Source organism: Candida dubliniensis, chromosome 3 (assembly GCF_000026945.1).
Source record: "Candida dubliniensis CD36 chromosome 3, complete sequence".
Classification (NCBI taxonomy): domain Eukaryota; kingdom Fungi; phylum Ascomycota; class Pichiomycetes; order Serinales; family Debaryomycetaceae; genus Candida; species Candida dubliniensis.
The window spans coordinates 898,172-923,656 of NC_012862.1; the positions used below are offsets into that span (position 1 = coordinate 898,172).

Consider the following 25,485-nt stretch of genomic DNA (forward strand, 5'->3'; position numbering starts at 1 on the left):
TCTAAATCGACTTCCCAAGTCTTACAATTCACAGCTATAGTTATAAAGTCATACGATTTATTATACGATCTAAGCAGAGTTTCTTTTTTTTTTTTCCCGTATTTTTAGTTTCTTCTAATGTATTGCCCCTAACATAATTATACCTAATATCGTAATAACAAACTAATTAAATTCTATTCTACTTTTAATTCCAATAACATCTTTTTCCTAGCAAGTTTTCCTTTTCTTCCGCTTTTAATACTACCACAACCAGGTTGTTATTCTTTCTTTTTATGTTTAATTCTACTTTCTCTATTACCTTTGGGAACTCGAGCTAGCCAATAAAGGAAAATCGCAAGAACAACATTAATAACAATAAATGCATTGAAAATACCGTAGTTTCTCCATCGTTCACTAAATAATGCATTGACCGATTTCAAGAACGTATTGGTTTCATCCATTGTACAATAGCTACAGGAAACACCTGGCTTTGTATCATTCGCCAGTAATAGATAACCTCCATATATCGTTATGAATGCCAGCATGTATTCTTGACAAGTTTGACCTGCGGGAGGTTCAATAACCACATATTCATGCTCAGCACATACAACTCTGGTATTGGCCAACCCTGTAGATAATATCGCTTGAATCAAATAAGTAAATGGATTGCATCGATACATAAATATCCAGAATCGTGGGAGCTGATTAGGACCAGCTAAGACCCCACAAAACATCAAACATAATGAAAACAATAAATTTGCTAAATTTGCAGCAGCATCAGGTAGTTCAAGAAATGAATTACATAAATGTCCCATGGTCGAAACATAAACATAAAACGAGACCTGTAATAACCAAGTTAATACTCCACGACTAACTACTTGGTTTGTCGGTTCAGCATTCATGTATAACCCAACAGGATAATACCAGCAAAAATATGCAATTGTACCAAGAACAATTTGGAAAGGGATTTCCGATGTTATTTGTGCAGCAATGAACGCAAACCAACTAAAAGTCCTGGCAGGCGATTCTCTAACCTCGAATAAATCACGTTGCTTCACATAATATGGTAACATTTGTTGCATTAAAGTATTGAATGGAATAAATGACATGAAAATTGCAAACATTTGATTCTGTAGCCCTTGGATAGTTTTGTCGGCTTTGAAAAACGAAAACCCATTGAATAATGAAGACGAAACCACCAAAAAGAGTTTGGAATAAATGTACCCTGGAGTTCGCCAATCTTCTACTATAGTTCTCCACGTTACCAACAAATACTGTTTCCAAAGAGGACATGCATATGTTAATCGGGACTCTTTTTCATCACGTCCGTTAGATGACAGCAGTAATGGAGACAACTTTGATAATTCAGTTTCCATTCTACTAATCTCGTCCTTAACAGCTTTATACTCACTAGAGTTTCTCCATACTTCAAAATAATCTTGCTTAGCATGTGACCCCGGTGCAGCACCAACAACTTCTAGCATCCATTCGGCAGGATTGGCTTCCTTAGGACATGGGTCAGCGCCATTTCTTTCAAAATAATCAATCATGGTTTGACAGTTCTGTCCCAACTCTCCAAAATACACCGTTTGACCGCCTCTTTGCAAAAATAAAAGTCTGTCAAATTCAGCCATAATAAGAGCAGACGGTTGATGTATTGTACACAATATAGCTTGTCCATGATCTGCCAATTTTCTCATCAATTTACAAATTGACCAAGCAGTTTGCGAGTCCAACCCTGATGTTGGTTCATCCAAAAACAACAATAGTTTGGGTTTGGCAACCAATTCTACTCCAATGGTTAATCTTTTCCTCTGCTCAACATTTAATCCTTCACCGGCAACACCAACTACTGCATCAGCATAGGTTTTCATATCCAATAAATCAATTATGTATTCAACATATTCGTCTTTTTCTTGCTTGGACACATAGTTGGGTTGTCGCAAATATGCTGAGAACCGGAATGCTTCTCTTACAGTTGAAGTCGGTAAATGTAAATCTTGTTGCTGAACATACCCAATCGACCTTGGAAAAGACGAGTCTAGTGAATGACCGTTAACCAATCTGGCTCCTTCCGTCACAACACCAACAGTAAGTCTCCCCGACAAGCAATTCAATAGAGTTGTTTTACCGGCACCAGTAGCACCCATTAATGCCGTGATTTGTCCAGGAACAACCCAACCATCAACATGGTCTAAAATGATTCGATCCTCTTTTTTTATTCTAATTTGATACGTCAAATCTTTCCAAAAAAAAATCTCTTGCTGGTTCCTATTACCGGAAAGATCGAGTCTCTTATCGGTGGCAATATCTCCATCTTCTTCTTCTTCTATGTCACTTGGATAAACTAATTTGTCATTGCTAAATTGACCTGTTTCAATATCTTCAATACTGCCAGTAGTGGCACCACCAGCTTTTTGACTCTGTCTTTTATGTTTTTTCAACCCACTTTTGAGAAACAATACAATTTCACCCTTTTGCATTGCTCCCTTATTATACTCAGTTAACCATATATAAACTCCCAAGAATACAATAGCAAACGCAATAGCAATACCCAAGTTTCTCCATTTATGGGAATTATAATATTCGTAAGCATATTTCAAGTAGTTGGTCCCGTCAACAAATGGTTCTCCTGGAACTGACCCTACTGCCGTGCACACTTTATTCTTCGAATCAACGTTCTCATATCCAAGTCCAGACGGAATATACTGCGAACACTCAAATTGACGGTCATAAAACTCATTGACCATGATCGACTCAAATATATATCCAACAGGGTTAATATAAGTAATCCACCTGGCCCATCCCAACATACTTGGTTTAGGAATGACAAATCCAGTGTAAATAACCATGGCTAACAATAAGATGGTTGAAGGGGTCATTGCTCCTGCCAATGACGTTGTCACAGCACCAATGGTCCGGAAAAAATGGGACATCACCAATGTTGCCCATATATTCATCAACCAATAAAAGAAAAACCGGCCTGGGTCACGTCTCAAATTGACCATAAAATAGAAAACAAGGTTGAATGAAACTGATGACGCTAATTTGATGGGCAATTCAGATATGATACTTGCCAAGGCATCAGCAGAGGGGCAATACAAGGCAAATTTCCGATGCTTTTCAACAACTGGTCGAGTTTCGTACATCGTCATGACTTCCAACAACGAGGAAAATGCATTAAATAAAACAGAATAAAATAATGCTGCTCCACGATAGTAAAATGATTCTGTTGTAGATGGCAAATTATAAAATACAGATGACAAAATAAGCCCCATTATTATTTGCGCACAGACCCTAAAAATTGCCAATGATGGATTACCTTTTAATTGCTTAAAATCTCTTCCAACTAAATACTTAATTTGCATGAAGAAGGAAACTCGATACGGAGAGGAAGGAGGAATATGATTCGATTGTTTGGCAACATGTGCCTGATGGAAAATTTCTTTGGTGTTCAAGTTTTCACAATCAAGAAAATATCCATCAATTTTCTTCATCAATTCAGCATATTCTGGCGACTGTTTCCAATAACTTTCAAATTCTTGTGGAGTTCGAGGTACTTTATCTTCAAATTCTGGTAGAGTCTGTCTTTCGGCTGGGTTAGTTAATGATGTTAAAAAATCAGCAGTGGTTTGTCGTGGTTGACATTTATACCCCATTCTAACGAAAAAGTCTTTAGCCATTGTGGTTTTACCATAATAAATCTGATAACCCTTATACAAAACACTAACGTTATCGAATAAATCATAAGCGTCTTGAGAGCATTGGTAGATTGCCACCACCGGAGTGCAGTCTAAAATTTTGGCAGAGGTTCTCAATGCTCGTATAAATTCTAATGCAGTTGCCGAATCTAACCCTCTCGTTGAATTATCCCAACACTGGATTTTAGCACCACTTAATGAAACTTCGGCAATGGAGACACGTTTCCGTTCTCCACCAGAGACCCCCCTCACAATATCGTTACCGACTTTAGTATTTCTCGTGTGGGAAATTCCATATGTCGCCATATAAGCATCAGCCATGTGTTTAGCATAAGTTTCTCTATCTATATTCACACCTCGATTTTGTGGAGTTCGCAACCGGGAAGCAAATTCTAAAGTATCACCAACCGTCATATGAGGTATATGGACTTCTGTCTCGGCTGAATAAATAACCTCACCTCGGAAATGTTTTTCTATATCATGGGCAGTTAAACCATCGTAGGAAATCTTTGATTCTTTAGCGACATGAAATCCATAGGTGTTGACAGCAATGGTTTTTAGTAATGTGGAACAACCTGCACCCGGTCTACCCAAAACAACAGTAAGTTCCCCGGGTTTCATAATGGCATCCATTGGTTTCAATATATCAAAGTATTGAGTCTTGTCATTTTTTCGAAAGTACTTTCTGAAGGCTTCACCACCTAATTTCCAAAGAAGATTTGTGACCGTGGGTTGGTAATCAACATCATTTGCAATCCCATATACACGCAAATTTGTATAAACAACACCCAACTTTGAATGCTGCCAATACTCTGGATCTGATTCATAAAGTTTTTTCAAATTCTTTATCCACAATTTAGAATCAAATTGATCACAATTTGGATTTAGTTGAGGAGGGAGGTTGTTTGAGTCGCATGGGTTTATACCAGGGACATTACTCATATGCGATAGTTGTCGGATCAAACTTGACTTTGTCGAGTCGTCATTATCATTGGTTAAGATCTTAGCTAACTGTCTAATTTCGTTGTGGTCAAACCCTTGATATTCCGAAGACGCACGAGTTGTTGTAGCTTGATCGCCACCAGACTCAGTTACTTTTGGAGATGGGAGATTAACCATTGGTTGACTGTTAACTGGTTTACTCTAGTTTTTGAAGTATTTTATTGTCAGCAGTTATTGCTTGACTGCTTTTAAAATTAAATGACAACTAGAAGAATAAAAAGGAAAATAAACACTACTCTAAATTCAAATATAAAATAATAATTATTATAAAAAAAAAAAAAAGAAAACAATTTGGAATGTTGAAGCAAGTTGATGTGAGGTTAGTTATGTATATGCGTAAGTGTGTGGTTGAAAATGGGGTGTTTAATAAAAAGAAATGGAAAACATATCCAACACTTGATGGATTCCAGAAGAAGTTCAGTACATATATATGTAGCAACTAGATGTTATGGATAAGAATCGTCTAGTATTAGTCTTCTTGGAAGGTAGAATAGTAGTTAATTAACCAATGAGCAAACTGGATCAATAGTCAGTCAGTTTATACGAAAATTCTTATCACCGTATGGCTTAATAAAACAAAGAAGAAAGTCCGTTGGAGGTGAGTATGTACGTATGGATGGATGTTTGCTCGTCTACTACAATCTTACAACACACAATGCCTGTCCCCCCCCCCCCCCCCTTTTTTTTTTTCTTTCTGTCCATTGTTCGTAGTTTGGATACTGCCCCACTTACCACCACACGACGACGACGACCACGACCAGCCAATAGCCTCGCATGCTTAAATTCCATTTTGGGAACTGTACCCGAATAAAACGGATTTAAGATACGGGTTTAAGAAAATAATGAAGCTACATTTTCGGCTAGAGGTCTCTCCAATTGTTCAAATTTATCCGTACGCCAGAAGGAATACAACTACAACAATAGTCATAGATGTTATTAATGTGATTCATTATAAATTATGATGGGACAATTATACACGTAAATCTTGCAATAACAACTCAATGCATTTGGCGTTTCTTTAGATTGGCGTGTCACTTGACATTATTCTGAGATTCATTGGTTTTTCTAATCTTCTTGGCTAGCGAAGTAGCCAAATATCAATGAATGCCGAGGTTGAATGAGCTCTATAAAACCCAAACACCTCTATAAACAAGTCATAGTTGGTTAAGGGAGCATTATTTCAATTGTGGTTTGATGAACATTAACAATTACGGTATGGAGAGAAGGTGGTAGGTTGTCCTATTATACACATACTAAAATTTTGCACGGTAAAACTTAGCATCAAACTAATTCTATTCTTTTTTGCAACTTCAAAATACATTATATCATTGTACAAGTACTTGGTGAAGGAAAGCAACAAGGAAACAATTTCCTGTATATAAACAATGATACTTTTGCGTGTAGAGAAACCCAAAATTTCAACCAATTAGATAATTGATTTTTCTTTATTACTTTTCTGGGTGTAGCTAAAACAGCAGGAGGAAAAAAAAAATTTATTGGTGAGAAACCATACTTTGTACATATAAACTCTCACAGTAGAGTTTCAATACTTTTGAACCCATCAATCTGAAAAAAAAAAAAAAATAATCAACCTGCTTCCAAGTAAGAAACAATTTCCAATTGGTACAATTGATAGACAGGAAACTTATACTGATTTGTTGTGAATATTCAAAAAAGGAAAAAAGAAAAACTTTACTCGATCCAGTTTAGTATCCTATATTTTAATCCTACTTAATCTAACGTTACTACTAATACTACAACCACTTCGATTTCCTCGAAATACATATTCAGAACATACAAATATCAATAATAGAATGTCATTTTTCAGAGACTTATTAGAATCTGTTGTTCCAACTGCTTATGCTGAAGAAGTATGTACTATGAGTTTATTCGTTTTTTTTTTTAAGCATGTAACTGTCGTTTGAGATGGTTTATTTTGCAAGCACTTTCAGTAATACTAACTTTTTTTTTTTTTGTTTAGCCAGTTGAAGACGTAGAAGTTGAACAACCAGAAGATGCTCCAGAAGAAGAAGTTTCGGAAGAAACTGTTGAAGATGACGACGAAGATGAGGATGAAGATGAAGATGATGAAGATGAGGATGAAGAAGAAACCGTTGACCCATTGGACGCTTTGCGTGAGGAATGTACCAAGACTGCTGCTTGTAAGCCATTTGATCATCATTTCCACGAATGTATTGAAAGAGTCACTAAAGAACAAGAAGAACCAGATTACGAACACAAACACTACAAGGAAGATTGTATTGAAGAGTTTTTCCATTTGCAACATTGTGTAAACGATTGTGTTGCCCCAAGATTATTCAACAGATTGAAGTAAACCAACGAGAGATAGTATAACGATTGTGGGAATGGATGAAATGTTTTTGTTTTGAAAATAATAAAGGCATAACCTCGATCCAACATATTCAATTTCAAGTTGTTTTTTTTTTTATTACTATTAAGTTGCAAGATCCCCTTCCTTTATTTAGATTCATCATTGCATTTTTGTTTTATTTCCTACATTGTTGTCTAATATCCTGTTGGATGAAAAAATTGAAAAACTTCGGAAAAGAAAAAAGAACTATACATATAACCTTCTTCCCTTTGTCATCATTTTACTAGTCTTTCCATTTAAGACTGAAATACTTACGAACACAACTTTTATAAAAGAATATATTTTCCTATGTATTCATATATATATATACAAATAAAAAACTATTGTTATAACTAGTATTTGTCTAGTACTTGTGGTCAATGACTTGTTTTTGATCACGTGCACCAATCAGTAATTGTCAATTAACTCATAGTGTAAAGAATCTTTTGGGAATGACAATTTTAGCGAGCCTCGCTCTAGCCAAGTAAAAGAATATTCTCGAAATAATGGTAGAAAAAACTACATCATGAGAGAAATCCTTAATTTAGGAAGCACTTGGGGAAGAAGATAAGGGCCACACAAAGCCATATAGTAATCTCCTTCTAGAAACAAGTGCAAATTATGTGAGGGATGGCGAGATTCATCCTACACAATCATTGCTGATGACTCAATTCAATTGAACAAATGGAAGCGTACATATGTGTGAGTGTAATTAAGCCGTCCTTGTTGGTGGTAGTAGTACTTCTAAGAATATTGAATAAGCAAGAAGTCATCCGACTCAAAATGCATAAGTATTGAAGAAAGAAAAGCCGAGAATTTCCCAACTGCAAAAAAAGAAAAACAGAGAGACAAGAAGAATTTTATTGTGGTTAATTAATTGTTTACCATTACACTACTTCTAGATTATTATCTATCTTTCTTTCTTATTTTTCAGTATCCGCACCACCACCACCACCGGACCACTCACTCACTCACTTTCACTTTCACTCCTCGAATTCATTTTTTTTTTTTTTGCTCTCTCACTCTTTTTTTTTTTTTCGAATTCTATTATCACTAGAATCTTCTTAATCAACTGTTTGAATTTGAACTTGAAAACTTGAACTTGAATCTGATTTTTGAATATAATCAATCAATCAATATTGAAATCCCTTAACTGAAATCAAAGGTGAAAATAAACTGAAATAACAAAGCAAACCATAAAAAAAAAACTACATTGTACATATAATTAATTTTGATTTAAATTTTAAAATATCTGTTATTATAGAATTGGAAAAAGAAAAGTAATCGAATTACCTAAGAACAAAGTATTATTTAATCATGTCTACTACTGAAGAAACTAAAGTCACCAAACCAGTCATTGAAGACAGAATCTACGTTGGTAATGTTGATTTCAAAGCCACTGAAGATGAATTGAAAGAATTATTTCAAGATTTAAAGGTCACCGAGGTTGAAATCCCATTCAAGGAAAATACTCGTGGCGATAAAGTTTTCAAAAGACATTTAGGATTTGCCTTTGTTCAATTTGAAAATAAGGATGATGCTGATAAAGCCATTGCTACTTACAATGGTCAAAAATTCCAAAGAAGAAACATTTTCATCAAAAAGGCAGTTCCACCACCAACTGAAGAAGAAAAAAAGGAACGAGTTGAAGCCTTTAAAGCCAAAAGAGAAGAAATCAAAAAGGAAAAAGAACAAAAGAAGGCTGAAGCTAAAAAGAAGAGAGAAGAGGCTGCTGCTACTGCTAGTGCCAATGGTGAATCTACTGATTATACACCAGCTATCCCAGATGGAACTCCTTCCAAGGATACCATTTTCATCACCAACTTGGATTACAAAGTTAACGTTAAAACTTTGAACAATTTATTCAAGGATTTGAAACCAAAATGGATCCATGTTCCTTCAAGAAGAGTTCCTTACAACAGAAGAGGTCGTGGTGGCAAGTTTAGAAAACCATTCAACAAGGGTATTGCGTTTGTCAAGTTTTCTAATGAAGAAACCCAAAAGCAAGCTGTTGCTGAATTTAATGGTAAAGAAGTTAATGGCAGGGAAATTATTGTTGATATTGCTATTGATTCCAGAATTCCAAAAGAAGGGTCTGCTGAAGATGTTGATGATAGTGACAATGATGAAGAAAAAAGTGATGGCAACTAAAACAATTACAATGAATACAATTAAGTGAAATGAAAATTTACAACCATTAGGTTTCTTATTCTTGTTTTGTTATAATTATGCTATGTTGTTGCCTTGCATTCTTACATTTTCCTAATGGGATGTGTTATTCATATTGTCATTATTATTAGTATGTTGTATTACCTTTTTTTTTTTGTTTGCCAGTTGGTTATTATACTGTATAGTATATATATATATATATAGTCTTGTGATGTTTTCTATTTGTTTGTTTTGGGCATTGCTTTATAACATAAATAAGGAGTTCTTAATTGAAACTTTTCTTTGTTTATACGCCAATGGTTATATAAAGATTGTCAAAACAAAAGTAGAAACAAAAATATAAACCAGTTTTTAGCACACACTTTTATTGTTTTGGATGGATTATCCACAAAGCAGAAAATGACAATGCTAAGTGGTACTAATATGGTGTTGATACAAATCATAATCAATAAAAACGATGCACAGGAAATAAAAGAGTTGGACTTTGTATTAACTTTCAGGTTCTTCTCTTCTTTGTGTTTACCTACATGAGTCAGATAAAGAATTATTTTCTTGTTTAGTTTAATTATTCTCTTATTCAAGACGGTCATGTTAGAACGGGTTAACAAAGATATGTTGAGAGTGACTAAATTATTTTTTGAGCATTTTTAGAAAAAATTTACTATTAAATATATACAATTCCTAGTACACCGTGTAAAATATGCTCGAAAAAACTCATATTAACTGAGATATAGAGTCAAGAATTGGGTTCGTCAATTGTAGCTATTAAATAATACTTTTTAAAATAACTAGCTATAATTATTGACAAAACACCTCTGTAACTGGACATAACCGTATACCTCCAATCTATATTTATTACCCCCCCCCCCCCCCCCCACCAACACATAGACCTGCCATACAACAAAAAATCCCTGATCCATATTTTAGCAATTGAAATTCTTACACCCAGAAGAAGCATCTAACATTTCGAAAGTACAGTTTATATGAATTTTAAGAGTAGACACAAATTTGTTGGACACAAGCTAAAATCTCTTGTTATGGAAATATTATTAATATGATCATTCTTGGTTAACATATTACTATCATTAAGGAGTAGTAGCATTGCTACCAGAATACACTATAAATATGGGTGCTGGGGACCTCAACTTACATGGTTCTATGTGATAATACATACAAGTTGATTACCAATGAGGACAATTGGTTTTACAGTGTGTGTGAAAACTGTGGTGAACTGGACAGTTTGATTAAATTAGCAAAAGAAGCTTATGCTGAAAAAAAAAAAAAAATACCAAATAATAAACATAAGAATGTATATGTAGATATTTATATACATATAACATACAATAATAATACAGTTGTTCATTTATTTTTGACTAATGATTCTTCCACAGCATCAATCGAAGTTTCAATTTCATCCATGGGAATTCCACAGCTTAGTGAAATTAATTTGCAATATTTATATAATTTATCAGTTGTTGAATGTCTATTAATGATGGTTTTGGAATTTGGATTTTCCGGCAAGGGGACGTTTTTGGTTAGTTTGAAAATCTCATCCATAAGTTTCTTCCTTTTGATTATTTCCTCTTGTAGTTCTTTGGCTAGCTCTAATTGTTCATGCACATTGCTTTGTTGGTGGTTCTGCTCAATTGCAAAAGATGCAGCATCCAACACTTTTTCATGTAACCTTTCCTTTGTCATTCGATAACTATGTTCAACTTTATCTAATTCATCCCGTTGATGCAATTCCTGATATGTTAAGTCATTCATTAATCGATATATTTCTTCTTGGAGAATATGATCACGTTTAAAATCAAGATATAAATCATTATTATGGCGTGAAGCAGGATCATCATCTGTTGATTGCTGACTATTATCTCTATCTTGTTCCAACTCTTCAATCAAATGATCTAATTTAAAAAACGACAATATCTTTCTTTGTGATTCAAGTTTGATTTGATTAATTTGGCTTAACACTTTGAAATACGTTAATATGGCTTCGTCTTTTTCGCTCAACTCAGAATCAATGGCATAAGCCAATTGCGTCATTTTTTCTGTAAGGATGTTGGCAGTGGTATTTTGCAAATTGATAGCCATTTTGGAATTATGAAGTTGTGTCTCAAATGATTGATTTTCGTTTGTGTAATCCTCCATAATGTCTTCATCAACATCACTATTGTTATCTAAAATGTTATTTTGATCATGTTCCACAGGATCCAATCTGAGTACGTAATTATGCGATGCCAAATAGTCTTCAACAGTACAAGATACCAAGTTTCTTAAACCAAAATTAATAAATCGGTGGTAATTGATAAATATTTTAATACACTTTTTGTTCAAGTTGTGGGCAGCAATATGAAATGCAGTGTTACCATCTGAATCTTGGTGATTGATAAACTTTGTGATAAGCTCCTCTCGTGATGAGTAATCTTCCACTTGGTGTCCATTGGACTCTCCCTGTTCGTGATGCTCATCAACAGTCTTTTCCAATAATGATTCTATATAATACTGAGCAAATTTTTCCCGCTTGTGCTTGCTATCTGTGTCCACTATATGATGCAAAACGGTTTTGTTATTAGAATCCACCAAGAATATTGATTCTTTCAATAACTCTAGAATTAGTGGGAAGTTCTGCAATTGGAAAGAATTGTTGAATTTGACCATAAACATTAATGGTGTCTCGCCATTATTATTTCTTACATCTGGATTTAAGGAATGGGTAAATGTTTTTAACAAAAACTCAACCATGTTCAAATTCCCCATAGAACATGCCCAGTGGAAAATCGTATTCCCATCATTGTCAATTGCTTGATTTATATGGATTTTAGATAAAGGTAGTGGAGGACTGAGTAATGAATCTGGTATCAGAGATCGTATTTTATTATTGTCATCAAGAAAATATGTCAATAGGCTCTGAAAATAATCTGAATATATCTGATTTTCCTGGGATAAAGATATACTTGGTTGATGATACGGTTGCAACGGCAGATATTGGTTGTGTTGCTGATTGGCCCGTTTTTCAAAAGATGTTCTTGAAACTCCAAATAATTCCTTTGATGTCAAGAGATCTGCCTGTGACTCTAATCCATTTCCATTAGTTATTCCGCCAGGATACTTTCTCCTTTTTGTTGTAAAAGAACTGTTTTGGAAACCATCGCCTCTACTACCATTGTGATACTCTTCGTCATCGTCCGTTTCTACAGAAGCCAAATCCTCCTGTCGAAGATTCATATTGTTGGTCATTATCTGTAATGCATCTTGTTCTGTATCGTTTCTCGTAAGTGAAGGTATCCCGTTTATAAATGAGTTCTTGGCACTGTTATCATTTGAATTAAAGTCAATTAGACTTTTATTTATAGGAGTTGTGTCTGAATGCTGCAAGGATGGTGTTGCACTTAATGTGGCACGTTTTGGTCTACCTCGTTTTTTGGGCACCGTGGAAGGTGGCACAGATACGCTGCCAAAACTAGTATCAGACAAAGTTGATTGCACTTGCTTTTCCTTTTGCTTTTTCAACAACAGTGCTTGTCGCTTGGCTACATTCAAAGCAGATGCATGATTATGTTTTGGAGCAGGTGGAGGTACTTCAGTCTGTCCTTCAATATATTGAAACTCGAAAATGGGTTTTAGAACGTCATAAACACCAAAGTTTTTGGCAATTGCTGCTCCTAAATCAAGCGGAACATAAGTCCCCTGATACTTTCCGTACCCACCTTGAACCTTTTCATGAATCCCTGTTTGAACATCCTTTTCTAAAATCCTCGTCCGTTTAGCCTTTGGAAACTTGGCAATCTTCAAAATATGTGTGGCATTTATCCAAGAGTCCTTCTTGCGTCTCATTATTGGCCCTTCCAGAGTAACAAACTCAAACACGGGGACATTTGAATATGTTGCTGAATAAATTTGAGTGTCAGACATCCAGTGTATGTAGAAAGTGTAATTATTGTGGTACGTTGATAAATGAAATGAACGAATGCTTTTTTTTTTCCCTAAACTGTTGCTTGTTATCGTTGTAATTATTGTTGACTTATTACTAAATGTAATAGAAACAAGGAGCGGAGAAGGGGGGGCGTGAGGATTTTTAATGTTTATGCCTCAAATCTATCAGAAACAAAAAAAAATTCAATTGTGGTTAATATATTTTGATGTTAATTGTATCAATTGTATTAATGTAATTATAAACTTCTGGTGTCGTTCTATTTTTTTTTTTTTTCTGTTTCTCTTTGTTTTGAATAAACTCTCTCAATGCAAATGTTTACTGTTTCAAATGGTGTTGTTTTTTGAAATTTGATGAACAAGTTTTTTTTTTTTTTTCTTCCTTTCCTCCTACACAACTCAATTTTGTACTGCCCTGCTACTGCCATAGTAGTTTTTTTCCGCCACCACCATCACCACCAGTTTATCCATTAATAAGATGATAATATAATTATAAACAGTTCTATATAATAAATATTTTACCCATACCATGTCCCTCATTTCACCCGAATAACACTTTAAACAATCTATAAAACACCACACTAATCAATATTAGTAACAGAACTCCAATATACGCAATGTATTTGCTAAGGTACTCCATAGCACTTTTGCTTTTATTAGGTGAATCTTCTGATAAGGGTATTGTTACAACATGCTCAGCTGCTTGGTAGCAAATTCCTCTTCTCGATATAATCTCACAATCTCTTGGTGCTACATCTCTTTTCAAAATGGCCTTGCCTAACAATATACTTGTATACTGTTTTAACGACCCATCGAATGTCAAGAAAACAGTTTCTAGAATAATAGACTCTCTTTCTATTCCACTAGTGACTTTTTCAACTCTTCTCATATTTTCAAAAGTACTTTCGTCAAATGTAATAATCTCACCTCGTGCCATTTTGTCGACCGGGAAGCTTAATTTTAGAAACTGTTCAAGTTTGGCAAATGAATCAAGAACAGATTTGGTTCTCACTACAAGTGAAGGAATCAACAACTTTTTGAGATTATCGTAATGCTTGAAAAACAATTCAATACATGACAAGCTTTTATAGACCGTTCCAAAGGCTTGCGATGCAACATCAATAATCAATAATGCAGAAGGAACAATGTCTCCCTCATAAGATATGTCCTCCCAGCTGGATTTGAATTTCTTGTATTCAAGCATAGTAGTGTATTGGCCAAAGATATCGTTAAAGTCATGCTCTAATTTCAATAAATTTAGTTTCGATTTGTTTGTCATTAACGTGACATCGTCATAATGGGGGATTTTTCTCAACAAGGTAGCATATATGGTGATGATATCCAGATACAAATGGACTAGATTCTTCAAATTTATGATATATCTAAAAACTGCATTATTTAGACAGTACTTGAATATTTTGGGGTGTGTGATTAAAAGCTGTTTGTCTGATTCCAAGAGATTGGAATCTAAAGTTATTCTTCTATCTCCTATTGTGTATGGCATGCAACGAAAACGAAACAAAAAAAAAAAAAAAAGTAAAAAAGATTGGTTAAAATGCTAAAATATAAATGTTAGTGAAAAGGTACAAGATTTTGGTTGAATGTTGAATTCAGTTCTTGGATATCTATTTATGTGTGTGTGTGTATGTATTTTTATTGGATGGTCTATCAAAGATAGTTTTTTTTTTTTCTTTAACAAGACGAGCATAATGGTGATGGCGAACTGTGAGACGAAATGATGACGGGAACCAAATAGAGGTGATGAGAGTAAATGTCGCATGTTCAACTTCTGGTGTCGTCGCGTCATTTTTTGCCTTCTAGAAAAATTTCAATTGCTACACGTAAGTGTCATTTTTATTATTAGTTCTCCGATAAGTTTACACCTTAAATTTTTTTTTTTCTTTACCAAGAAAGCAACCATTGAAAAACAGATATCATTTGGAACTGCAGTTGATTTGATTCATCGTATTAAGTATCTACATTGTCTTTCTTTTTTGTTTTTGGTGATTATATCATGGGAGTTTTCAGTATCTTTAGCTCTAAAGAGTCTTTTGATCCGAATGTATTCGAAAAGGAATTGACTTCAATTACAGAGAATATCAATAGCAACAAACAACAAATTAGCAAGTTACAACTGCGTCTGAAATACTTGAGAAGATCTTTGTCAAGATACTTGTTCATCATATATCTCTGTATTTTTGGATATTGTTATGCAACCATTCCTTCAAGTACTATTGGTAAAAATCGAGTTCAGTGGTTTATAAGAGGTCAAACCAAACAGAACTTGTTGGTATTAATAGGATATCCATTGTTTTCAGTGTTGACTTTAAGGGCAGTCTCGTATATTTTTCAATTCTTCATCAATAATAAACAGAGTTATTTAAAGAGTCTTCAGAACAAGCACAAGGAAAAGATTGAAGAATTGAAAAAGATTACCAATTTTAACAAAACCAATGAATTGATCAATAAATATGGAAACGAAAAGCAACCACCAGTATCATTACAAAAACAAGAGTCAGAACCATTTTCAAATCAAAAACAATCAGATCACTTGAGAAACAGAGGTAATAAGCCAGGAAATCTCCGAGATCAGGCTATGAAGGAATTGAACTTGCCAGAAGATAAACAGTTGCCTTCACTGCAAAAGGGGCAACTGCCAAGTACAAAGCAAGCTCCAGTTCCAACAATTCCACAACCGCCAGCTCAAAGAACCATTCAAGACAGATTGTTGGACATATTAATAGGTTCAGATAATAGCGAGTCTGTCGAGAATAGATACGCCTTAATTTGTTTCCACTGTTTTGCTCACAATGGGCTAGCACCGCCACATACTGAAGATCCAGCTGATGTCAAATTTCAATGCTGGAAATGTGGTGCAATGAACGGTAAAGGTATGTTATTCGAGCAGCCAGATATGAAGTTTGACTCTTCAAAGAATTCATCTTCTGAGTTGATAAACTTGGACGTCAAAGAAAATGCTGAGAACAAAGCACACGAAAGTTTAGATCAACCAGCTACAACAAACAAAGAAAACGAGGAGAGTACAAAGGAGTTGCAATAATTAGGTATACATATACATAATACTAGCTAGTCAATATACACACGTGTTATCTAAGACAAATCCATAATAGCGTTGACCATGTCACCGTCGTGATTTCTTAAAGCCTTGACAGCCTTGGCTCTGGAAACTTGGGTTTGTTCAACAACAATTTCAATATCTTTTGGATCCAATCCAGTTTCGTCAACTTCACCTTCATCTTCTTCTTCCTCTTCAGCTTTTTTGTCGGCCAAAGAAGCCTTTTCTAAATCAGCAGTGATAGCTTCTGGTGATTTGTCTTCGGTTTTACCGGCATCAGCAGCAGCTTTTTGTAAAGCTTCTTGTTGAGCTTGTTGGGCTTGAGCTTCAGCGATTCTTTGGTTCATGTCGTCAACTTTAGCTTCACCAAAGACAACATAAGTACCAGCAGCAGATCTGTAGACATCTGGGGAATCAATGGCATAAATCAAGTTTCCTCTTTGTTTGAAAGTGACTCTGGAAATACCTTTGATTTGTTTCAAGTTTAATTTCTTGATCAATTCTCTAGCTTTCTTTTCGTTCTTTGGAATGACATTAACGTCAGCACCTTGTGGGATTTCTTCAATAGACATGGTTGTTATAGTTACTTATATAAATTGGGTTGGAAGAATTATCTAAATGGTTAGGGTTTTCTAACTTTTTTTTTTTTTCAGTGAAAAATTGAGGCTGTTCGTCGAAGTAAAAATAGTGTACTGAAAACCCTAAGAAAATTTTTCATATTTTTTTTTTTTTGCTTTTCAACCACAACATGTTTACCCGGAAAACGAAACACATCAATACTATAAATACGCCATCTAATTATCAAATTTTTTTTTTCTGTTTTTCCCCTTCTTTTTTTCTTTTCTCTGTCGACGTACTTCATAGGATCATTTCTATAGGTCACGTCCCTCTTTGACTCTTCAAAAGAGCCACTGAATCCAACTTGGTTGATGAGTGAGATTACCCTTGTACCCTCAAAGTGAGAAATAACATGGAATTTTTGCTTGACTGTGATTCTTTGCAATCTGGTCATCTACTTATAATGTTTTGCCTTTGACTTGATTCTTTCCTTTTTTTTTGAGGTTATGCATCTATTATAAAGGAGCGATGATCTTTACCCTTTTCATTGTGCCTTCTAGGAGGATTTTGAATTGGGTGGGTACAAGTGGCTGTCTGACAAGTTACAGAAATAAATAGACCTAAGATTAATATACATATCTATTGTTATACATAATATTCTACAATTGTAAGTTTGAATTTCTCAATTTGCAAAGCAAAATATATTATTGCAAGAAAACATTTATGGTTGTTTAATGAAACACGTTTGATCACCCTCTGACAGAACAGTTTTTTTTTTTTCACATCAAAATAACCGGTAGCGCAAATGAACAACTTATTATGTACAAAACACATAACACCTGTTCAAAGCAAATGTATTAACCTTGATTTTAAACTTTCTTAGCCATCTTGAATATCTTGTAAAGTAGGGCGAGCGAGAGGGGAACTATTCATTTGGCTATGGTGATAATGATTGTTGTGACGACAAAGTTTAAAATCAGTAAATAGATAATTCCGTGCAATTTCCGTTATTCCGCCCCCCAATTTTGTACGGAATAGGGAATAGCTTCCATACTCGGAGAAAAAAAAAAACGTCCCTTACCTCAAGGAATTCACAAATGCTATCTCCAACTTGATGCAATTCAAATCGTAGTTTGTTTCGACAATTCTTAGTGACGATACAGAGATATACAATGCTGTGGTTATGTTCAACAACATTTGGAATACCTTTAAGCTTTATTGGGTTTTCATGTTCAGTTGTTTTAAACCCTACATCTCATAATCCAATGCACCACACCCTAAAATGGGAACTTGAAAATTTTTAAATGATGCTAATTCCCATTTACTTAAGATATGATTTAAAAAAGTTTATCATTGGTCAGACTGGGGTAATGTACGTTTATCTTATCTATAGTAGCACAGATAGAGACTAAAAGTACCCACCTCTATAAAATGAATAAAGATAAGAAGAATAATGAAAAAAGTATATAATAGCATGCCCACCTTCCAAAACTCTTCAGTAATCTCTTTCTTAAATTGTGGTTTGTTCACTTATAGCTTCTTCCAAAATGAAAAGTGAAAAAGACTCAGAAATTCAAGGTATCAACATAGAACCCATTATTTCCTTTTCCAAGGAAGACCTTCAACTTGACAAATCCCATGTCTTGACTACTGTTATTTCTCCTTCTGGTAAGGAAGTTGCCATTACCAATGATGTTGACCAGGTTATGAAATTTGTCCTTGACCACCAAAATAAAAAGGTTGTATTGGACGAAGCCACTGACAAAAAACTCCTTAGAAAGATCGACATGTATATGCTACCAGTGATGTGTTTGTTGTATTGCTTCCAGTTTATGGATAAGCTGTCGACTAGTTATGCCTCGATATTAGGGTTAAGAGAGGATTTGAATATGGTGGGCGACATGTATAGTTGGACTGCTACTGCATTTTACTTGGGATATCTTGCCTTTGAGTTTCCGGCATCAATGCTTTTGCAACGGTTCCCCGTGGCTAAAACAGTGTCGGTTTTCATTATAGTATGGGGAATTATCTTATGTTTGCATTCGGTTCCTCAGTACCCTGGGTTTATTGCTTTGAGAACTATTTTAGGAATGTTGGAGCTGAGTGTGACACCTGCATTCACCATCATCACATCTCAATGGTACAAAAAGGAGGAACAATTTCTTAGAACTTCGTGGTGGTTTGCATTTAATGGGATAGGAACTATTCTTGGTCTGGCTATAGCTTACGGCTTGTACCAGAACGATGGCAACTATTCTTTACCAACTTGGAAGCTCGTGTTTATAGTTACAGGTTGTTTAACCATATTCTTGGGATTTGTTGTCATGATACATATTCCAGACACCCCAACACAGGCTTGGTTTTTAACGGACGAGGAAAAATTGTTGGTGGTTGAACGTATTAGGACTAATCAACAAGGCTTTGGCAACACACATTTTAAAAGGAACCAGTTCATTGAGGCATTAACTGATTACAGATCATGGTTACTTGTTATTTATGCATTATCAAGTAACATACCCAACGGTGGATTAACCAATTTCAGTGGTATTTTGTTATATGAAGATTTCCAATACAGTGAATCCAAATCACTCTTGATGCAAATGCCTCAAGGAGCGGTTGAAATTGTTGGATGTGTGTTGCTTGCCTGGTGTTCTCGATTCATTTCATCGCGATTATTGATGACGGTATTCACAACGAGTTTGACAATCATGTCAGAATGTCTCTTGGCATTTTGCCCAGAAAAAAATGGAAGATTAGTTGGTTTATATCTTCCCATGCTTGACCCTCTTGGGTTCATTTGTTGTTTATCATGTGTATCTTCCAACTTTGCTGGTCATACCAAAAAGATCACCACCAACGCAATGTATTTGATTGCCTATTGCACAGGGAATTTGATTGGGCCCCAAACATTTGTTAGTTCTCAAGCTCCACAGTACATTGGCGCCAAGGTGGGTATGATAGCTGGGAGCAGTGTGGCTTTATTATCATTGCTTTCCTTGTACTTTTCCTATGTTTGGGAAAACAAAAAACGGGATGCAATGCCCATGGTTGATATGAGCCACATTGAGAACTATGAATTTGCTGATTTGACTGATAAAGAAAATCCAAACTTTAGATATAGTAAGTAGTAGTACGGTTTTGTGTAGCTGATTTACTTTGAGCAATTCATATATATCAAGTATTAAGACATTTGATACTTTTACAAAGAAATCCTTAGATGTAGATATTGTTTTTCCAAACGACTATTTTTCTTGTGATATCTGGTTGCAGAAGAAGATCTAATTTGTCAAATAATGTGAGTACACAGTCATTGCCAGTTTGTACCAGTGCATTAAAATTTTTGTAGATATCTTTATCATGATAATGGTAATGACTAAACATGCCCTCAACCAAAATAATTGCAAAAAATAGCATAAACTAATTACATCTATTATTGGTCAATCTCAGAAATAAGTTGAACAGTTGGTAGCATAGGGCAAATCAGTAACTGAAAGTTACATTCCATCGATTACTAAACCCAAACTGCCAAATGATACATCAATAAGCATTGAACTTTCGACCTTCATGATGATTTGGAGGATGTGTGAATTTTTGTGGAACTAGTCCACTGTAAAAGCCTTTCCACAAACCAACAGTAAACACAGTGTGTGTCACACGGCAATTATTAATCAGGTCAGTATGCAATGCAATATAATGCAAAAAATGCCCGTCTTTTTTTTTATGTTTGGGGATGCTTCTCCAAACCACCACCTCAACATACACATAAAGTCAATAGAATAAAAAAGAAAAGGGAAATATCATCATTAATGCTATATACCTTTTCTTTTTACATTTATCCCTCGTTTTCTCTTCCTCTGTCTGGAATTCACATTACTAAGTCAATAGTAATATTCATTCTGTCAGCAAACAGCGATGATTATTAATTGCCAATTGTCGCAAGCCACAAATTCCGTACTCTTCAATAACTCCGCCCCGAAGAATCCATTTGATTTGCGCCTAAATATTATTTTTTTTTGCGGTATCCAGCAACGGTCAAAACGGCCCAGTTTTAAGTGTTTAGTAATATCAGAAATCATATAAAAAAGAGAAGCCCTGTCAGCTTCCTTTCTTTTTCTTAGTTAGATCCTGTGATTTTTGATTCAAATAATATTTAAAATTATCAAACCATCAAATAAAGAATTTATTACAACCAACCACAATGATAACGACCAGTTTGAAACGATCAAGATCGTTATTGAATAAGGTGTTGCCTATCGATATTGAAGGTGATAAACACTCTTCTCCCTCAGTAGTCACGAGAAGTTCTCCACTTTTGAATCACGACTCAGAGTTTTTACACGTAAGTAGAAACCCAGCACTCAAGAATTCAAATAAAAAGACATCCAAATCACCAACTAGGCAGGGATCTAATAAAAATAGTAAGAAAAGCAATGGACATAAAAAGCGTCGGAACTCAAGTCACCATAAGGAAAGAACTGAAAAGTCAGAGCTTTCACAGTCAACAAGAGGATCAGACATACTTAATCAAAGAAGTAAATTAGATTGGATTTTAATCGTGGCTATAGGTACCTTGATCATTCTCATATACATATTGAATTGATGGGAACATATACCGTGAAAGGTATTACTCTCATACCATTTGGAAAAAGGCCATAATCTACGAATACCCCACAGTATGATAGATGTGTTTAATGTGGTCGGTGCCAATTGTTGATAGCAAAGAAACCCGAATCAAAGAGAGGGACTACCAAAAAAGTCGTGTGTAATGTTACGAGAAGCAAATATATTACTTGTGTAGCAAATTTTATACCAAGCGTGATATTGAGAGAGTGAGGAAAAAAAAAAAAAACCTACAACTTCTCGAAACAATCTTTCTTTCATCTTTTTTTTTTTTTTTTTTTTTCTAGGGATTCCTTTAATTCGAAAAGTTAATTGAAATCGTCAAATCGTCGAGTTTATCAAACTTTCTAAAATAACTATTTCAATAATTTAGGGAAAAGAAGCATTATTTGTTTTGAAGATATTGGATACTTTTTCCTTTTGAAGTTTGTTTGGTTTAGATTAGTTAATTTATTTTTTTTTTTACATTTGTTATTGACGACTACCACATATTATCGACTTGGGACAACCTCCAGATAAAACAAAGCATTTACAACTCATCAAGAACATCTAAACTAACCAACTGAAACACAAATGAGACAATTTCAGATCATATTAATTTCTCTTGTTGTTTCCATAATAAGATCTGTTGTTGCAGATGTGGACATCACATCACCAAAGAGTGGTGACTCCTATTCCGGTAGTTCTGGATCAGCAAGTATCAAGATTGCTTGGGATGATTCAGATGATTCAGATTCACCGAAATCTTTGGCTAATGCCAAAGGGTACACAATCTCTTTATGTGCAGGGCCGACTTCAGATGGGAAGATCCAGTGTTTGGATCCATTAGTCAAGAATGAAGCTGTTTCAGACAAATCTAAAACTGTTTCCATCAAACAGAATTCAGTACCTAACGGTTATTACTATTTCCAAGTTTATGTTACTTTCAATAATGGAGGTTCCACTATTCATTATTCACCACGTTTCAAATTAACCGGTATGTCAGGCCCAACTGCCACTTTGGACGTTACCGAAACAGGAGCAGTGCCAGAGGATCAAGCTTCAGGATTTGATACTGCAACGACCGCTGACTCCAAATCTTTTACAGTTCCATATACCCTACAAACAGGGAAGACGAGATATGCACCAATGCAAATGCAACCAGGTACCAAAGTTACTGCTACAACCTGGAGTATGAAGTTCCCAACCAGTACTGTTACTTACTACTCAACAAAGGCTGGAACCCCAAATGTGGCCTCTACTATTACACCAGGGTGGAGTTACACAGCTGAATCTGCTGTCAACTATGCCAGTGTTGCTCCATATCCAACGTATTGGTACCCTGCCAGTGAAAGAGTGAGTAAGGCCACAATTAGTGCTGCTACAAAGAGAAGAAGATGGTTGGATTGAACAAGGGATAGGATGCTTATAATTTAGATAATGCTAAACTTTTGGTGTATTTTATTTTATTTTTGATTTTATTTTTGGTTTGGTTTGTTTATAAGTTTGTTATACATGTACTGTGTTTGGTTTGTACAAGTTGATTGTATTTTTTTTTTCCAAAGTAGACTTGAAGTAGGCTGTGTGGGCGTGTGTTTCGTAGGTAGGTCCATCGACGACGAGGACGAGGACGCGTGGTTTGTTTGTCTGAGTGAGATTTTTATGTCTATCTATTCGTTCAGTACACAAAATCCATGTTGTGAAAGCCCCCCCTTTCCGTCGTGTGCAGTATTTTTTTTTTTTTTTAGCCCTGATGAACAAGGAAGTGAAATTTACTGATTAGCTTTAATATATACTATTTTAATTCTCTTTCTTTCTTTTCAAGAAGAAGGCAATAGCAAAGTATAATATAAACAAACTATTGGAGGTGTTTCCACTGTCACAAATTAAACATCTATACTTTTAATTAATCAAGACAGTACTACTTCAACACACCACTGCCACCAGAAGTTTGACATCATCATCAATTATCTGCCATTTGTTAAGCCACCACAAGCTTTTAAGGTTTTAAGAAACAATAACGTATAGATCCAACCTTAGTTTAATCCATTCTAGATACAATCAAGCAGACTATTAATATTTTTCTCTATACTACTACCGCATGTGTATGTATAGACCAAGGTACCAAGAATCCCAGTCAGAACCAAACAAACTTGAACTTCCTTTACAGATGCCTTCAACTAAATTTGATCTAGAAAAGCAACAACCACAGGCACACAACAAACAACACTGTGAGAATAGAAGAAATTATCTTTATAGGTTGATTTTCTTATTCAACTTGATTAGTTTACTAATACTAGGGTTGGTATACTATTCCACAGAAGTAAATCCTCAAATTTCTGTCAATCTAAACGAATTATTTTACAAGATGGAAAAATGTAATGATTTATAAGCGGGTTCTTTGCATTGATTGCATTTTTTCTTTTTGTTGTAGTTTAAGTACTTGTTTTGAATATATATTCACACCTATTGTTGATTTAAGTGGGATATTATGAGAATGGAATTGTGAGCGGAATTTCTATGTCAATTGTATCCTATTTTGGAAGGTTGCGCGATAGTGATACAGCAACAAGCGCAACAACATCCCCAGTTCCAGCTTTAGGCATATATATATATATATATATACACCATTCAACCCATTCTAATATTTTATCGAAAAGAAAACCAGAAAACAGTAGCCATTGTCCTCAATTAGGATTAGTCAGATATGAAGTTTCACATTTTTGCTTTACTTGCATGTGTATCATCACAAGCCATTTTCAAATCACCATCACTTCTAGATCAGTTATATGGAGAATTACATGGGAGAACAAACACTGCTCCAAACTTGCAAATACAAGCAGATGATCCTAATCAGATGACAGTACAAAAGGTTTTATCAATGAGATCCAAATTGAAGTTGCCTGATAAAGATGATACTTCCGATATTGCTGTTGATCAAAACATGTTTGGTGGAATCTTGACTTATGCCCATTTCAATCATTTTAATTGTTTCATCTCTAACGAAAATAATGAATTTGATAAGCACTCCACCTTAGATCAACAAACAACCAGGAACATTGATGTTGCGATTGTTGGGGCACCATTTGATACCGGGACATCCTATCGCCCCGGAGCCAGATTCGGACCCGAATCAATCAGAAGTAATGCTAGACGTTTAGGAAGTGCTTGGAAGTCAACCAAGAAGAGATTCAATTACCCAGTTGACCCTTATGATGAAACTACTCATAATTATTCCATTATAGATTGTGGTGACGTGGCTATGACTCCATTTGATAATCGTATCGCTTTAAATCAATTGTATCGTGGGCATAGAAGCATTTCTAAACATCAAGGGAATGTCAATCAACATCCCAAAATCATCACATTGGGAGGTGATCATACTATAACCATAATGGCAATAAAAAATGTTTATGAACAATTAGGAAGAAAAATTAGAGTATTTCATTTTGATTCACATATTGATACTTGGGATCCCAAGAAATTGGGTGGTGGAATCACTGATTATATGTCATTAAATCATGGAACATTCTTACATTATGCCACCGAATTAGGGTATATTGAAACAAAAGGTAATTATCACATCGGGATAAGGGCACCATATATTGATGCTAATTACGACAAGCAACACGATGCTGATTGTGGATTCCATATTATCCAAGCTAACGATATTGACAAGATTGGAGTTCAAGGAATCATTGATGAATTGACAAAGGACCCAGATATCCCAACTTATATATCGGTTGATATTGATGTATTGGACCCAGCCTATGCCCCAGGAACAGGAACAATGGAGGTAGGTGGATTTACCACCAGAGAATTGTTGGCCATTTTAGATGGGTTGAAAAATAAGGTTAACGTGATTGGTGGTGATGTTGTGGAAGTGAGTCCCCCATATGATACAAATAGTGAAATCACAAGTTTGGCAGCCACCAGTGTTGTTGATTCATTGTTGAAGTTAATGATTGTCTAAAGAAAGAAATTCACTTCCCAACATACAAGGTTTCGTTTTGGAGAAAATAAGAACTATATAAGAGTGATTCATTTCATGTTGAAGACACAATATGTTGACCTGACCCCAAATTATTATTAGAGAT

At 35.0% G+C, this 25,485-nt stretch overlaps 12 protein-coding genes across 12 annotated transcripts, besides 1 other annotated feature; 7 read left to right on the forward strand and 5 right to left on the reverse strand. All coding sequences in view use genetic code 12, as the record gives it.

The window, feature by feature from the left end:
• Positions 1-257: 257 nt before the first annotated feature.
• On the reverse strand, positions 258-4,799 carry CDR1 (drug resistance protein 1; the record flags this gene model as incomplete). The annotated part of the gene is made up of 1 exon (XM_002419275.1): positions 258-4,799. The coding sequence occupies one exon, from the start codon at positions 4,797-4,799 to the stop codon at positions 258-260; it is 4,542 nt and encodes a 1,513-aa protein (XP_002419320.1).
• A 1,697-nt stretch (positions 4,800-6,496) lies between these two features.
• On the forward strand, positions 6,497-7,017 carry CD36_84010 (subunit of the ubiquinol-cytochrome c reductase complex, putative; the record flags this gene model as incomplete). Its single annotated transcript, XM_002419276.1, has 2 exons — positions 6,497-6,553; positions 6,664-7,017. The coding sequence occupies 2 exons, from the start codon at positions 6,497-6,499 to the stop codon at positions 7,015-7,017; spliced, it is 411 nt and encodes a 136-aa protein (XP_002419321.1).
• Positions 7,018-8,370: 1,353 nt separating this feature from the next.
• Positions 8,371-9,204, forward strand: CD36_84020 (nucleolar single-stranded nucleic acid-binding protein, putative; the record flags this gene model as incomplete). The annotated part of the gene is made up of 1 exon (XM_002419277.1): positions 8,371-9,204. The coding sequence occupies one exon, from the start codon at positions 8,371-8,373 to the stop codon at positions 9,202-9,204; it is 834 nt and encodes a 277-aa protein (XP_002419322.1).
• A 1,051-nt stretch (positions 9,205-10,255) lies between these two features.
• Positions 10,256-10,382: a mobile genetic element (truncated).
• Positions 10,383-10,581: 199 nt separating this feature from the next.
• On the reverse strand, positions 10,582-13,137 carry CD36_84050 (transcription factor, putative; the record flags this gene model as incomplete). Its single annotated transcript, XM_002419278.1, has 1 exon — positions 10,582-13,137. One exon carries the CDS (start codon positions 13,135-13,137, stop codon positions 10,582-10,584), a length of 2,556 nt encoding a protein of 851 aa, XP_002419323.1.
• Positions 13,138-13,696: 559 nt separating this feature from the next.
• Positions 13,697-14,659, reverse strand: CD36_84060 (conserved hypothetical protein; the record flags this gene model as incomplete). The annotated part of the gene is made up of 1 exon (XM_002419279.1): positions 13,697-14,659. One exon carries the CDS (start codon positions 14,657-14,659, stop codon positions 13,697-13,699), a length of 963 nt encoding a protein of 320 aa, XP_002419324.1.
• Positions 14,660-15,169: 510 nt separating this feature from the next.
• Positions 15,170-16,216, forward strand: CD36_84070 (conserved hypothetical protein; the record flags this gene model as incomplete). Its single annotated transcript, XM_002419280.1, has 1 exon — positions 15,170-16,216. One exon carries the CDS (start codon positions 15,170-15,172, stop codon positions 16,214-16,216), a length of 1,047 nt encoding a protein of 348 aa, XP_002419325.1.
• A 50-nt stretch (positions 16,217-16,266) lies between these two features.
• CD36_84080 (nascent polypeptide-associated complex subunit, putative) lies at positions 16,267-16,803 on the reverse strand (the record flags this gene model as incomplete). Its single annotated transcript, XM_002419281.1, has 1 exon — positions 16,267-16,803. The coding sequence occupies one exon, from the start codon at positions 16,801-16,803 to the stop codon at positions 16,267-16,269; it is 537 nt and encodes a 178-aa protein (XP_002419326.1).
• Positions 16,804-16,880: 77 nt separating this feature from the next.
• CD36_84090 (conserved hypothetical protein) lies at positions 16,881-17,243 on the reverse strand (the record flags this gene model as incomplete). The annotated part of the gene is made up of 1 exon (XM_002419282.1): positions 16,881-17,243. One exon carries the CDS (start codon positions 17,241-17,243, stop codon positions 16,881-16,883), a length of 363 nt encoding a protein of 120 aa, XP_002419327.1.
• Positions 17,244-18,336: 1,093 nt separating this feature from the next.
• Positions 18,337-19,917, forward strand: CD36_84100 (allantoate permease, putative; the record flags this gene model as incomplete). Its single annotated transcript, XM_002419283.1, has 1 exon — positions 18,337-19,917. The coding sequence occupies one exon, from the start codon at positions 18,337-18,339 to the stop codon at positions 19,915-19,917; it is 1,581 nt and encodes a 526-aa protein (XP_002419328.1).
• A 1,070-nt stretch (positions 19,918-20,987) lies between these two features.
• On the forward strand, positions 20,988-21,389 carry CD36_84110 (conserved hypothetical protein; the record flags this gene model as incomplete). The annotated part of the gene is made up of 1 exon (XM_002419284.1): positions 20,988-21,389. The coding sequence occupies one exon, from the start codon at positions 20,988-20,990 to the stop codon at positions 21,387-21,389; it is 402 nt and encodes a 133-aa protein (XP_002419329.1).
• A 593-nt stretch (positions 21,390-21,982) lies between these two features.
• On the forward strand, positions 21,983-22,798 carry KRE9 (cell wall synthesis protein precursor, putative; the record flags this gene model as incomplete). Its single annotated transcript, XM_002419285.1, has 1 exon — positions 21,983-22,798. The coding sequence occupies one exon, from the start codon at positions 21,983-21,985 to the stop codon at positions 22,796-22,798; it is 816 nt and encodes a 271-aa protein (XP_002419330.1).
• Positions 22,799-24,095: 1,297 nt separating this feature from the next.
• On the forward strand, positions 24,096-25,361 carry CD36_84150 (arginase, putative; the record flags this gene model as incomplete). Its single annotated transcript, XM_002419286.1, has 1 exon — positions 24,096-25,361. The coding sequence occupies one exon, from the start codon at positions 24,096-24,098 to the stop codon at positions 25,359-25,361; it is 1,266 nt and encodes a 421-aa protein (XP_002419331.1).
• Positions 25,362-25,485: the final 124 nt, after the last annotated feature.